Source organism: Capricornis sumatraensis, chromosome 13 (assembly GCF_032405125.1).
Source record: "Capricornis sumatraensis isolate serow.1 chromosome 13, serow.2, whole genome shotgun sequence".
NCBI lineage: Eukaryota > Metazoa > Chordata > Mammalia > Artiodactyla > Bovidae > Capricornis > Capricornis sumatraensis.
This window is the reverse complement of record NC_091081.1, coordinates 69183186-69199224: the sequence shown is the minus strand read 5'-3', so window position 1 is coordinate 69199224 and position 16039 is coordinate 69183186. Positions and strand designations below refer to the sequence as shown.

The following is a 16039-nucleotide window of genomic DNA, read 5'->3' as shown; positions in this document are numbered from 1 at the left end:
CCTCTTGCAGGGGATCTTCTCCACCCAGGGACTGAACCCAGGTCTCCCGCATTGCAGGCAGATTCTTTACCAACTGAGCCACCGGGAACTTGCTATTTTACACACCGCAGTGTATATATGTCAGTGTCACTCTCTCGACTCGCCCCTTTCCTACCCTCTTTGTGTCTACAAGTCCATTCTCTGTGTTTCTATTCTTCAGTACTATTTTTCTCGATTCCTTATATAGCGAGCATCTTCTTTAAATACAGCACTGGACATGGAGTCCTTTCATATGCTGGATGGCTGTGTCTTTACCTGATGGGAGTCCTTCAAGCTCGGCAAGGACTCCTGGGGAGATTCTGAAGAGGCAGTGTGTTTTACCCACTCTTCTTTTGTCTTTATGGTCTTTTCAAGCTCATCAAGGTGCTTGAAATAAGCATTAATATCTTCCTGCAGCTGTATTTTTCTTGCCTGATCTTCCAAACGCTGTGATATATTCTTCCATTCCGATAATACCTTCTCTAAAATATTTTTTACTTCTTCAGTAGGAAGACCTTCTACGTAGACATAAAAAATAAGCAGACACTTTAGATATTGTTACAAAATTTGTTTTCAATTTGCTGTAAACATTATAACATATTGAAAATGAGGCAGTATCATATTTACTGATCACTCTCTTAAGTTCCTTTTTCCACAACCAAAATTAAAATGATGCTCTCAAAAATAATTATGTTTAATTCCCTGATAAAAACAGGAGAGGGGGAGCTTATAATAGCAGTTCAGGAGTGGGGTGACCATCACAAAAAGCGTAACAGTGGAGTGTCAGCCACTGCCTTCTCTACAGAATGTGTGTTTCTGTCCTTAGCAACCTACTGCTTTACTAGTTTCTAGTCTGAGTCTGAGAAATAAAATGAAGTGTTTGGATTTGTCTGGGGCCCTGACATCAGAAGGTAGGCCCTCTGTCACCAGGAAAAAGAGAGGAAAAGGAGGAGACAGATTGAGACTTCGGTGACCAAACCACATGTCATAGGAATTTCAAAACAAATGTCTAGAGTCCCTAGTGCTGGGGGCAACCTGGTGAGTGCAGAAAAGGAAGCCAGCAGGCAGGATTCAGCAAGAAGCATTAGCAAGCCTACTGGAATGTTACACATAGACCAGGAAAGGACAAAATATCAATGCAGTGCTAAGATTATCTACTTAGAAACATATCAGAAAAAAAAAATTATGTTTATTGTTGACATCTTATAATTTTGTTTGTCTCATATTTTTGAGAGGTAGAGAATGTTCATAAAAATAAGTTATATATAATAACAGGCTTTATCATAGTCTGTCCCTTAATATAAAATACTATCAAGTCATAAAATTACTATGAAAAATTATAGGAAATCTACAAAAGAAATGCTATATCCTGAGGAAGGCATGCATGTTGAAAAGATGGGCTTAACATCTTTATTATTTAAGTAGGAGGGCAATAAAACTTTGTAAATATATGCCGTCAAAATCCAGGGTAATGAGAGCTCTACAGGGGAAATAACGGCATGTAAGACAAAAGATCACTTAGGATCCAGAGACGATGCAATTTTGAAAAATTTTGTAACACACCACTGAAAATTAGAAATACAAACGTGATATTTCATAATGTACATGTATCACCCATGTCAATTGCTGAAGTAAACTGTCCATCATTACAAAGATAATACAACATCACACCTAGACAAAACATTCACACACAGTTCAAGTTCAATTAGCCCTGCTAATTCAAGTCATAAACTAAATAAATTACTAAAAAAAAAAAATAGTTTTTTTCTGACAAACTACCTGAGCAATGGAAATCTAGCCTGTGCTTCTGCCTGGCCATTTCCATTTTAAGTGGACAAAGAAATAACATCAGCCACTTCCAATTTACATGTCAGGGTAATTTATGATAAACAAGAAAGGAAATTAAGCTGGAAATAAAATTCCTAAGATGGAAAATTATCACCACAAATCCAGAAAATAGGTAAGAGGTACTTATTTTAGGTTCTAGGCAAGCTGAAAATCTTCAAATATTTTTTTATTCACTGATGATATTTCACCATCCATTCACTTTGCCCTTTCAAACCAGTTCTCAAAATTTAAATCTCCCTCCTCTAAGATTGATATTATTATAGTTTGGACCAGTATCAAAGTAATAAACAAAGCACAGTTTACATCTTAAAAGAGGAAAACCATACATTGTCTTTTAAAACAATTGTTTTGCTCCTAGAGGTCCAGAGTTATAGCTTTTCTATTTCTATAGAACATCCAACTCTTAGATGACAGATCTAAAGCCAAAATCAATATCCCATCCTTGTATTAATTTTCTAGAAGGGATAAAATATAACATTCTGGCTACTTACTCTCACTTGACTTTAACTTTTCAATCTATCACTATTAAAATCAGAGAATGTTTGCAGAACATTTCATCATTATCAAATTCTTTAGGCTTATATGTGTGTTAGTCACTCAGTCATGTCTGAATCTTTGCAACCCCATGGACTATAGCTCACCAGGCTCTTCTGTCCACGGAATTCTCCAGACAAGAATACTGGAGTGGGTTGCCATTTCCTTCTCCAGAGGATCTTCTCAACCCAGGGATTAAACCCGGATCTCCCACATTGCTGACTCTTTACCATCTGAGCCACAAGGACTTTGCCAGACAAACAGGAGTCAGTTCTTAGAGCTACATCATCCAAGTGCCCCACTTTCCTGTTATAGTAATTAATGATCTTTTGGAATAAAATAAGCTAAACCAGAAAACCAGGTTTGTTACGGCAGTTGTGAAAGTCAAACAAAACAAATTATTTCACTTTTTAAAAACATTTTTGCGCTACAAGAGATGTCACAAAACGTAATTCACACGTGTCAGGTAGAAAGGTCCTATCAGACTGCACTGTGCTGGAATGTTTTGATGAAACTAGTTTGAGAAAATCAGTGATACAATTATTTGAACATCTGTCTACTGAAGACCTTGATGTGTTTTTCTAGCCGAATTGAATCATGATCTGCCTCCTTATTTAGGGAGACTCTGGGTAAATTTACACTCTGTAAAAACACTTCTACATTAATTATCCAAGGTCTAGGGTTTATTTCAAATGTATTGAGGAAGAGGAAAGGCAGGAAGGATGACCCAGTTGTTCTTTCATTTCTGTTCAACATTTCTGGTTTTAAAACAGCAGTAGGATTAATAGCACTAACCACATGTTAAGAAGGAAAATGCAACACTGTAAAATTAGAATAATGGATAAAATGGAATAACAGTGGGAAATTTTTTTAATCACTTTTCTTCTCTCACTAACTAAAGGCACAGACTCCCCAAAAATGAGAAAATTAAACCCAGAATATATAGACTCTGTTCAGATCAATTTCCCCATTTCAAAGCTTCCTACCCCATCTTAAAAAATTTTAACGACTGACGTTTTTTAAAATAAACAGAATTGGGGCCCTGTAGGAATGAATGAATTTTCACTCCTACCAAAGCTCCAAAAAAAAAAAAAAAAAAAGGTAATGCAAAATATCAAAGGTTCACTATAAAATTAAACAAGTATACATGAGGTCACAAAATTCACCCCTTTATAAAATATCATATATTCCCTGATATTTGTACTTGATCTTTCGCAAATAGCACTTTCACATGAATTCAGTTTTCAGAGTATATATTATAGAAAATGCCTATTCATAGTAAGATTTTATCAAGCAAAAGGTGTCGTCACCTATCGAAACTTCTTCACTTTCTAGACAAGGGAGCAAAGTAACAAAAGGGTTACTTGATTTGCCCAATGACACAAAACTAGGAAAAGACAAGAGGCACCAAGGTCTCCCATTCATTCCTCAATTCGGTGTGATTCTTGCTTTAACCTCTCATGATCTCCCTCCCTATGTAGTCTTCCTATGAGTCTCTGAACTCTAAATCTGCCATACCCACCAAACACTGACACAGACAAGAAGTTAATTGAGTTCACAGACTTATGAAATTACCCCCTCACCACCCAGATAAAGTCTGGTTTCCAAGCTCAAATGTTAATGTAGAAGTAAAGAATCTATGATTGTAACTAACATGAATTTAACACACAATTTATTGTAATTATTGAAGTATCTTAAAGGAAATTACATTCTCTGTCTCTAGGTCCCTTCAAGTAAATACGTGAAAGAGTAATCTTCAAGTGGGGTGCCCACACCCAGGATTAAGACACTTAACAGTGGACTGTGAATGAAAATACTGTTCTACTTGGAAGGAAGGGGAACTAGAGAGACAGGAGGGAAAGAGAGACAGAGGAATGAGGGAGGGAGAAGAAAAGAAAGAAATTAAGCTGTACTAGTAATTTACAACCTGACCTGCCTCTTGAGAAACCTATATGCAGGTCAGGAAGCAACAGTTAGAACTGGACATGGAACAACAGGTTGATTCCAAATAGGAAAAGGAGTACGTCAAGGCTGTATATTGTCACCCTGCTTATTTAACTTCTATGCACAGTACATCATGAGAAACACTGGGCTGGAAGAAGCACAAGCTGGAATCAAGATTGCTGGGAGAAATATCAATAACCTCAGATATGCAGATGACACCACCCTTATGGCAGAAAGTGAAGAGGAACTAAAGCCTCTTGATGAAAGTGAAAGTGAAGAGTGAAAAAGTTGGCTTAAAGCTCAACATTCAGAAAACAAAGATCATGGCATCTGGTCCCATCACTTCATGGGAAATAGATGGGGAAACAGTGGAAACAGGGTCAGACTTTATTTTGGGAGGCTTCAAAATCACCACAGATGGTGACTGCAGCCATGAAATTAAAAGTTGCTTACTCCTTGGAAGAAAAGTTATGACCAACCTAGACAGCATATTCAAAAGCAGAAACATTACCTTGCCAACAAAGGTCCATCTAGTCAAGGCTATGGTTTTTCCAGTGGTCATGTATGGATGTGAGAGCTGGACTATGAAGAAAGCTGAGTGCCGAAGAATTGATGCTTTTGAACTGTGGTGTTGGAGAAGACTCTTGAGAGTCCCTTGGACTGCAAGGAGATCCAACCAGTCCATTATGAAGATCAGCCCTGGGATTTCTTTGGAAGGAATGATGCTAAGGCTGAAACTCCAGTACTTTGGCAACCTCATGGGTTAGGGAATCTTCCTAACCCAGGGATCGAACCCAGGTCTCCGATATTGCAAATGGATTCTTTACCAGCTAAGCTACCTGGGAAGCCCATATATATTTATATCATAAATATAAATGAAGGAGATCAGTCCTGGGTGTTCTTTGGAAGGAATGATGCTAAAGCTGAAACTCCAGTACTTTGGCCACCTCATGCGAAGAGCTAATTCATTGGAAAAGACTCTAATGCTAGGAGGGATTGACGGCAGGAGGAGAAGGGGATGACAGAGGATGAGATGGCTGGATGGCATCACAGACTCGATGGACGTGAGGCTGAGTGAACTCCAGGAGTTGGTGATGGACAGGGAGGCCTGGCGTGCTGTGATTCATGGGGTCGCAAAGAGTCGGACATGACTGAGCGACTGAACTGAACTGAAATGTTTCTCATATTTAATGTTCAGCAACTCATGTGATAACATTCTAGAATAATATTCTGCAGAATAACAGCTGTAGAGAGCACCAATTATTTTTATATATAATATGAAAATGAAAGTTGCACAGTCATGTCAGACTCTTTGTGACCCCATTCACTATACAATCCATGTTATTCTCCAGGCCAGAATACTGGAGTGGGTAGCCATTCCCTTCTCCAGGGAATCTTCCTAACCCAGGGATCGAACCCAGGTCTCCCACATTCCAAGTGGATTCTTTACCACTAAGCTATCTGGGAAGTCCATATATATTTATATCATATATATATATATATATATATATATATATATAAGAAGGAGATCAGTCCTGGGTGTTCTTTGGAAGGACTGATTTTGAAGCTGAAACTCCAGTACTTTGGCCACCTCATGTGAAGAGTTGACTCATGGGAAAAGACTCTGATGCTGGGAGGGATTGGGGGCAGGAGGAGAAGGGGATGACAGATGAGATGGCTGGATGGCATCACCGACTTGATGGACGTGAGTCTGAGTGAACTCCAGGAGTTGGTGATGGACAGGGAGGCCTGGCGTGCTGCGATTCATGCGGTCATAAAGAGTTGGACACGACTGAGCAACTGAACTGAATAATTTATAACAATGGTACATTTGCATAATTAATAAATAAATGTATATATACTGGGCACATACACGTTTTTCTGTATGTGTATGTGACCTCAGTATATTTACAAAATAAATTGATGTATTTTTGAAAAGGCAGAGGGAAAAACAATCTAAAGTGTTTCAAAATGTGGTTTTCTGGGATGGAAGCAATTGATTGATCCATTACAGACACCAGGAAACTTTCTGGACAGGTGGAAATATTCTATATATTCATAAGTGTGTGTAGGTTTGTCAAAACAAGACAGTTTCATATATTTCAATATAACTTTAAAAATGTGAAAATACTAATAATGATTAAGTGGATGAGGAGTGAGTAAGTACAGATAATTCGAGAATGGTAGACTATCATTAATTACCGAAGGGATAATTGATACAGGAGGTTCACTGTACTATTCTATCTGCTTTGTGTATATTTCCATTTTCTACAGTAAGAAGTCAAAAAATAAAAAGGTTGAAAACTACACTGTTGAAGAGTCTCATCTACTAATATTCATAACTCGGCTTTGGGTGTCTCTGGCTTTTATCAAAGAGAATTGCAACAGACTTCCAAATCACTTATTGTTGGAATAAAGAATAGGGCTTATAAGAAAAGTCTTTCAAAGCAAGACCCCGAAAGAATCATATACAAAACTGTATGGCAGAAATATTAATCTTTCCATTCTCCAGAGCCACTGGGTCTACGGGGGAAAAAAGTTCTTTAGGTACAAATTTCAAACACAAGTAACACCTTGTCAAATTTAACTATAATAAAATACCTGTACTAAATCAACATAATGCACTGAAAGCTATCAAAAATCAAATAATCTCAATGAATTTACCCTAATGTAACTTCACATCCCTTATATTACCAAAGTAACATTTTCTTTTACTGCCTCCCTCCAATATGTAACCCCATGGACGAGATTTTAAAATCTCCCACACAAATGGATTTCAACTCCTGCTGAGGTATGAGAGTTTTATTTGGGTTCTCTTATCCATATAAATATCCATATAAATCCTAAAGGAAAATCAGTCCTGAATATTCGTTGGAAGGACTCATGTTAAAGCTGAAACTCCAATACTTTGGCCATCTGATGGGAAGAGTTGGCTCATTTGAAAAGACCCTGATGCTGGGAAAGATTGAAGGCAGGAGGAGAAGGAAACGACAGAGGATGAGATGGCTGGATGGCATCATCCACTCAATGGACATGAGTTTGAATAAACTCTGGGAATTGGGGATGGACAGGGAGGCCTGACATGCTGCAGTCCATGGGGTCGCAAAGAGTCGGACATGACTGAGTGACTGAACTGAAACATCATTCAGAGTTACCATCTAAGAAAATATTTTTTAAAAAGCAATGTTCTCACCTTTTCCCATTTGCTCCAAAAGAATTTGTCCAGTTTGGTTTAATTCATCCAGTCGGGGTTTTATTTCCATCTGTTCTTTTTCTAATCCCTGAAAATAAAGTCCCAAATATAAGAATAGTTCAAACTTTCTTCTCAGTACAATGCTGATGCTTCTTGACATTTTTATATTTTATGGCCCTCTCACATTCTCTTTAGGGGTTACAGTCAAAGTTTACCTAAAGAAATACTACAAGATAAAACTATGCCATGTCAGGCTGCCCTCCAGGATGCCAGAAGTTATTAAATGTCAAAAGGTAAATGCAAACAAACAGTATAAAATCTTCATTTCTTTTATAAGGGAAAAATCTGTACACTACATTTATGAGTTTCTATCAGGAGGAAAGAATTAAAATTAGTATTTTAGATCCAGGATATCTAGTCACATATATGAACTCGGTAAAAATAAGTTTGAGTCAAATGAATGTGCTATGAAGACAGAGATTACCAAACAAAAATTATTTAAGATTTAAGAAAGAAATAATGAGTCTCAATATCATTTGTTGGTTTTATATTAAGCATAGGGTATAATGCAAATTTTAACCACAAGCATAATTCACACATAATTTTTAGACACTGACAATATGTTTCAGGACCAAAGTAAAGAATTTTATTCTTTATATTTGAGAAATGGCTGCTAATTTTCATATTTTTGTCTCTACAGTTTGATATTCTCAATGTCCCTATATCTCAGAGACAGAAGAATAGAAAATCTTTCAGAATCAGTAAGAAAAGGCTGAGTAAAATCATGGACACACAAAAACACACTCAAATTTTTGTGTACACAGTCAATATTAGAAATGTCAATAATTATCTATTAATTAACTACTCAAATAGTGTCCAAAATAGCACAATCAAATGTTCCAGGCAAAAACAAAAACTTCCAGGTAAACCATATTATTTCAACCAGATAACCTGGAGGTAACTTTTAAGATAACTTTTAAGGTCTATAAAGGTAACCACTATCAAATATTCAATAAATTTAGCTCACCTATTTTGATGCATACAAACTTTACTGTAACTCAGTCAAACAGCCATTTTTATAGTCAAAGATCAAGAAAGAACAAGAGATTCTAAGAAACACTACTTACTTTTGTTTAACTACCAATGCAAAAAAGTTACCAACAAACTGGAGAATATTATTACCTGCATTATATAAACTGATCTGCTACTTTTTCTGGCAGTGGTACATTGAACAAAGGATTCTCCACTCAGATATTGCATCAGTTACAAGTTATTCCTTCATTAAAACAAAACTAGCTGGTATTTCCCAAATTTGCAAGAAAAATTAGCAATGGTTAAATTTTCTTTATTTTACATATTTCCCATCCTACTGACACTATTTATCTAAAACAACAAAATAAGCAAACTTATAAAGGAAAAACATAAGAACTGCCAATCATGCTTTACATACACATGTGAAAGTTGCTCAGTCGTGTCCGACTCTTTGCAACCCCATGGACTATACAGTCCATGGAATTCTCTAGGCCAGAATACTGGAATGGGTAGCCTTTCCCTTCTCCACAGGCTCTTCCCAACCCAGGGATCAAACCCAGGTCGCCCACATTGCAGGTGGATTCTTTTCCAGCTGAGCCACAAGGGAAGCCCAAGAATATTGGAGTGGTAGCCTATCCTTTCCACAACTGTTATTTTTATCCTCTCAAATATTACAGTAACAATTTCTGAAAGTAAAATTGCTTCTAGATCACACAGTGGAACTTATCAATATTTTATGGGATTTGTTCCATAAAAATCACCATAACTTCCAAGTTCTCTGCCAGTTTATTGCCTTGGATTAATATCCTCTACTGGTCATTCAGAAGCGCATGAAATCATGGAACACAGCTCTCACATCTGGCTCTCTTGATCCCCTGTGCAGAGGGCTCTGATAATGGTGCTTCCACATCCCCACTGTCCACAGTCATCATTCTCTCCTTCCATAAGCCAAGAACTTTACAGAGTGCTGAAAACACAGGCTTCAGTGGAAAATCATCCTCACTTTCTAAGCATTGGCAGTAGACATATAAACAATGATGTAAATGCAGTAAGGGTTTTCACAGGGGTATGGTCAAAGCAATATGGAATCTGCCTATCGAGGCTAATGGAAGCTTTCTGAACTAGAGGGTGTTTCAGCCACAAAGCACAAAGGCTTACTAAATGGCCATTTGGAGCCCAGAAAACAACACATGGAGAAGGCAAAGGATTGAGAAAAGCACAGGAGTCAGGAGGGCTAGAGCTCTAAGGAGTGAATGAGAGCTGCAAAGGCTGTGCTGAGAGGTAGAGAAGACATCTGCCTGGGAGGCCTTGTATGCTGGGGCCCGGCAGCATTCCCATCGTCTCCCCACGCAGTGGGAAGTCATCAATTAATTGCAAGCACTGGAGCTGCAAAATCAGATTGATATCTTACACTGACCACTGGTCGGAGAAGCTAAGGCTGTGAGAATTTGAGAAGGGCAGGTGAACAGTGGCAAACGCTGCAGAGAAAGGAGATCTGAGGAAAATAGAAATCTATCCTTTCGAAAGCAAGCGTCAGTGGTGACCTCTAACTAAGAACAGTCACAGTGGAATGATAAAGCAAAAATCAGTCTCAACTTCTCATGCAAACATTCAAAGTCAGGTCTAACCCCAAACCATCTCTCCAGCCTTAACTCTCTACCACTTTTACATACACATCTAACACGAAACTAAACAAACTCTCTGTTCCAAGCATTACAGCATGATTGCCCCACTCTGAACCTCTGCTCAAGGGCACTGCCTGCCAGGTTTGCCCTTGAGCCCAGCTCTAAGCCCCTCCCTTCAGTGTCACTTCCCCCTCTGGACTTCACCAGTAGATAGAGACAGCTGCAATCCTGGCGTCCTCTCAATTCCCACAGTACCTACTACTTTCTAACTCACATCATGGACATCTGAATTTTTAAACGTTCTCCAAACTCTTTTCCAACAAAGGTCCATCTAGTCAAAGCTATAGTTTTTCCAATAGTCATGTATGGATGTGAGAGTTGGAGCATAAAAAAAGCTGAGTGCAGAAAAATTGATGCTTTTGAACTGTGGTGTTGAAGAAGACTCTTGAGAGTCTCTTGGACTAAAAGGAAATCAAACCAGTCAATCCAAAGGAAATCAATCCTGAATATCCATTGGAAGGACTGATGCTGAAGCTGAAGCTCCAATACCTTGGCTACCTGATGTGAAGAACTGACTCACTGGAAAAGACCCTGATCCTGGGAAAGATTTAAAGCAGGAGGAGAAGGGGACAACAGAGGATGAGATGGTTGGCTGGCATCACTGACTCGATGGACATGAGTTTGAGCAAGCTCCAGGAGTTCATGATGGACAGGGAATCCTGGCATGCTGCAGTCCATGGGGTTACAAAGAGTTGGACATGACTGAGCAACTGAACTGAACTGAAACTCACTCCACTGGTGATGAAGATGGAGTGAGTTTGGCACTGCTCAAAGTGCCCAAATAATTCATGCAAAGATGCATAGAGACTTCATGAACACCAATGACATAAATCACTACAACCTCCTGCTTCAATTTACATTACTACTCACGCAGTATAAAGTAGCACAGCTAAGATCCCATACATTTTATAGTATTTATTTTTTTAAATACATCTCATCTTTAAAAAAATGCATATAGAAAAAATCTGGAGATTCAAAATTGCTTGTTGTATTCAGAAGCCAAAACATCTTCAGCATATGTTCATATAATATTAGGTGTCAGATTAAGACAGATCTAATCAAGCTAAAAAAGGAGTAGTAACAACTGGACCATTTTAGCAAGCGTCCCTTCCTGCACATCTCAGTGGTAAAAGAAGGAAGTAAAAAGGGAATTGATGTCAGCCTGCTTGAACAGATTTAAAATGTAATAGAGAGTTCTAAAAGCTACCTTATGGCTACATTTATTTTACAGGATGATTTTTGGATCCCATCACATCTTTATACCAAGAGCAGATCCATTCCGATGAAATATTTTATTCACTTGGATATTTTTGTTTTATGTTTTACCTTTAACTTCTTTTTCATTTCTGATGTTTCTTGCATCTTCTTATACTCTTTTATCTCTGTGGCTTGAATGGCAGTCTTTGATTTCAAGATCCAGTTCAACAGCTCAGCACTTATAGCATCAAACCTGATTTAAGATTCAGATATTACCAACTGTCATTCATTTTCTACTATTGTTTCACTTGGCTCAAGAAAGAGAGCAACCACAACACCGATACACTCCTCAAAAATAAAGGCAACCCAGAAATACAGTAACCACACAAAATCACATCATACATTTACAGTTTGAAGTATGAAAAGAGGAACAAAGTTGTAATGTTAATAAATAAAATTATTAAATAAAATTTTTAAACATTATAAGAAACCCCTGTATTTTCACAAGCTCTTTGTAGATCGTGAAAAACAGATATGGTGAGATACCCACAGGTAACAACAAGTACAGACATTCCTAAACTAATGCCTTCTTTAACTCAACATGTAATTACTGAGCCTCATATATGCCAGGCACTGGACTGGGCTCTTAATATAGGTAAACCAGAAACAATCCCAGAAATTCACAGGATGCCTCCTAATTCAGTTGGGGATAGCTTCCTGGAGAACAACAGCTTTATGCCCACGAGTTATCCTTGCAAAGGGAGAACAAAGAAAGGGAGGAACACACTCTGAGCACTGTAAGTAGTTAAGTGCAATCGGAATAGCGAGTACTAACCAAGCAGGGAGGAACAAGATGTGGCAGAGAGCCTCTCGGACCAGTAACTGGAAGGCCCTGCAGGCTAGCTGAAGGAGCTGAACCTTAACTGAAAGGCAACAGAAAGCCAGTGAGGGGCTCAAAGCATGGCACTGACATGATTATATTTACCCTTTTGGGTCCCTGAACAGAAAGAATAGAGGCAAGTCCAGAAAATAGACTGTAGTAGTCACAGGAGCCAGAACTAAGTAACAGTGGATAAAGAAAAAAGGGAACAGATCTGGGAGGTGTTGAGAAGGTCAGTTAAAACCACAGTGATGAGGAACAAGAGGAGAAACAGTCACTGGGTGCTGGCCACATGCCAGGCCCTCTTCAAATGGTTTCTGTGCATTATTAACTCCAGGAATCCTCACAACAACCCTGTGAGTATACACTATTATTATCCCTTCTAATGATGAAGGAATTGAGCTCACAGAGGTTTTAAATAACTTCTCCAGACCACAAAGCTAACAAAGGCTAGAGCTGGGATTTAAGCTGAGCAGTCTGTGCTTGTAACCAGGACTCTGCACACAGAACTCAAGGCAACTTCTGGATATTTTTAGATGATTCTCAGGTAAGCACAGGTTGTCCTTGCTGATTCTTTTGGGAAACTTGGCTGAATGGGTTTTCGGTGAATTCTGAGTATTTGTCTTTTCACCAAGGTAAATTTTTCTTGTCATTTGAATAGGATTTTGTGACACTCTAGGTAAATAACCAAAGGTCATAGTATCAGTCAAACCACCGTACACTCCTCATGTCATCTTCACAGCAGATTTCTATTTAATCTTTCAGGAGCACAAGCCAAAGATCATGTTTTAAATGACCTTGGAGACTTAGTCCATCTCTGCCCTCAATATGAGCAAGAACAATGTGAATGCATTAGAGCTGCCCTGATCATCTCAGGTCATGTTAATAGATAGGAATCTAGATTATAGGAAATGACTGTTACTATGGTGTTAAAAGAAAAAAAAGAAAGCCACTAGCAGCACCAGGAGGGGAGAAGGGGAAATAAACCATTACTTCTGAAGCATGTATTATAAGCTGTGCTTCGCAGTTATTCAAGGTTCATACCTGTTCAGACAGCCCATTTTAAGACAAGCTAATAGTGCTTTCTACATCAGACTAAAAATATTAAAGGATCTGAAAATCAAGTCTCACTAGGACACTTAACAATATTCTAGACTTTAGGACAATATAAACTAGAATATGAAATGTATCCTTAAATTCTGAAAAGGTACCATATTGAAGGGGGTGATGTGGTTGCGTATCACTCCAAAATGCAAAACTAGCACCATGAGTAGACTGAGAGGGGTTTTAAAGTTTTTAAAAAAACAATATTTGAGCAAAATTTCTAATAATGAAATTTCACTGCTGTCTATTGTAACAAAACTGAATGTACTCAAGCCTCTGTGGGTCTAAGAATGAACTGAAGCCATTTTTGCATCAATCAAATCGCAGACAGAAGACTGTGGAACTCACAACTGGCTGCCCACCCAACAGATACCTCCCTCCCCACATTTCTTCCCTGCTGCCTGAGTACCCCCAGAACACAACTACAGAGATGGAAAACGCAGGATAGATTCAACCTCCCAGGAACCCAGGGCAGGGCAAATGTCTGAGTTTTGGCCAGTGAGATCAGAGTCAGGGAGTTAGCTAATATCTTCCAGAAAAGGTCTTTCTCCCTGATTGGGAAAAAAAAAATTTTTTCATTTAGAAGACAAATAAGGAAAAACTTCCCTACCTGCGTATAAAGCAGGTTATACAAAGTTGTCATGCCAAGAGCTACAGCAGCATCTTGGGACCATGAGAAGACACGTTTTGCCTTTTACCTTGCTAACATGCTGAGGACGGCAGAGACAAGGTGCCACGATGCTGACCCACACCTTCCCATTAAAACTGCCCCACCTCCGGACTTTTTGCAACGTGAGATAGTCAATGACCTCACTGTATAAGTCACTTTGGGCACAGTATTCTGTTTCTTGCAACAGAACTCACCCTATACAACATGGACATGTGTAAGATTGTATAGTTAGGCACCATGACATTGCAATTTACAGTAAGAAATAAACATTTGTTTTTTGGCCTTGTTTCTAACACAGAGTTCCCAAGCTCTTGGAATTTCCAAAGTGATAAGAGCAACAAAGGTGTCATTTGTCATGTTAATGAGATGACTTTTGAATCCCATCTAAAAAGGTAGGCTGGTTGTCAAGAGACCCAACCTTGTAATTAGTAGGTTGAAACTTTTAGTCTCACCTTGCCCCCCTGACCTCAAGGGAGGGGAGAGGGGCTGGAGGTTGAATCAATGGCCAAAGATCAATGATCTAATCAATCATGACTTTGTAATGCAGCCTCCCCAAAAACCCACAAGGATAGGGATCAGAGAGCTTCCAGAAGGTGAGCACGTGGATGTTCAGGCAGACCAAGGCACCTGGAGAGGGCATGGGAGCCCACACCCTCTCCCCATGTCTTGCCCTGTGCAGCTCCTCAGTCTGGCTCTCCCTAAGTTGTATCCTTTTATAACAAACCAGTTATTTATTAAGCAAAATGTCTTCCTGAGTTCTATCAGCTACTCTACAAAGTTAACTGAAGCAGAGGAGGTGGTGTTAGAAATCTCTGAACTGGTCAGAACTATAGGTAACAACCTAGATTTGTAACTGGCATCTGAAGTCCAAGGAAGAGGTGGTGGAACCCTCTAATCTGTAGCCAGTTGGTAAGAAGCATAGGTAACCTGGCATCTGATCTGGGATGCGGCAGGAGCAGGAAAAACCAGACCTGGAGGAATAAACCCCTCACCCATGAAGTCAGAATTGGTACCAGAACCTATTCATGCACCCTAGTCTTTCACAGCCTGCCCAGTTTCCAAATGCACAAAGTCAGCACTGGAGATACACACTGCCTGATACATGGACAGAATATAGACACTCAAGAAATAAAAGTTCTACAGTAAGATCAACATCACAAGCATCTCCCTCATCTGCTGCCTTGGCTCCAGAAGTAAAAGTTCCACAGCTGCTGTTTGCAACTCAGAGGTCCAATTCATGGTCTTAAAAGGAGATGCTGTTAGGATGCAGGAATGCAGCCTTATTACCAAAACTAAAGTCAACAGGTAAAACTGCAATCCTGCTTTGTCTAACAAAAGCTAAATTGGGGAAATCATATTATTTTTATTCAGGCAAAAGTAACTGCCCAGGTACCCAAGCACTGGAATTCTACCGTCAAAGGGCAAGAAAACTGCAGTATTCAAGGGCTGCTCTGAGACTATCTGTTCCAGGGCTGGTGAGCATGGTCCCTGCCTGGCCCATAGAAAAGCACTGCAGAAGCTCCAACACTAGTGAAAGCTCAGTGTATACCAGACTGACTGTTCCTCCTGTAAAGATCCTGAGTTTCTTTTGAGTCAGAAAATGAAACAAATTTTACCAAAGATGGATCTTTGGTAACATGATCCATTAGTAAATTCCTGTACTAAGACAAAGGAATTAACAAGGAAAGAAAGAAGACATGAAGAGAGAAAGGGAAGGAAAAAAGAACTATCTAAAGGAATTACTTCCCTGAATTAAGTATCTTTTAAAGGTAAGAAGAAGGAGGGTCACAAAGAATAAGGAGACAGATCTAAAGCAAAACTGTAGGAACTGTGACAGTGAAAGAAAGAATAAACAAAGGATCGTAGACAATTATATCCACCCACAGTAAACGATGGGGAAAAAAAGAACTAAGGAAACGATATACTCTGTCCAT

At 38.9% G+C, this 16039-nt stretch overlaps 1 protein-coding gene across 1 annotated transcript in view; it reads right to left on the bottom strand.

Annotated features, from left to right (window-relative positions):
• Window positions 1–16039, bottom strand: part of UTRN (utrophin) — a 551097-nt gene that overhangs the window by 381225 nt on the left and 153833 nt on the right. Inside the window, exons 18-20 of the mRNA XM_068985316.1 lie at window positions 11581–11704; window positions 7538–7625; window positions 295–536 (exon numbers count right to left, since the gene is read on the bottom strand). Coding sequence (XP_068841417.1) covers window positions 295–536; window positions 7538–7625; window positions 11581–11704 — 454 coding nt within the window. The remainder of the gene's footprint in view (window positions 1–294; window positions 537–7537; window positions 7626–11580; window positions 11705–16039) is intronic.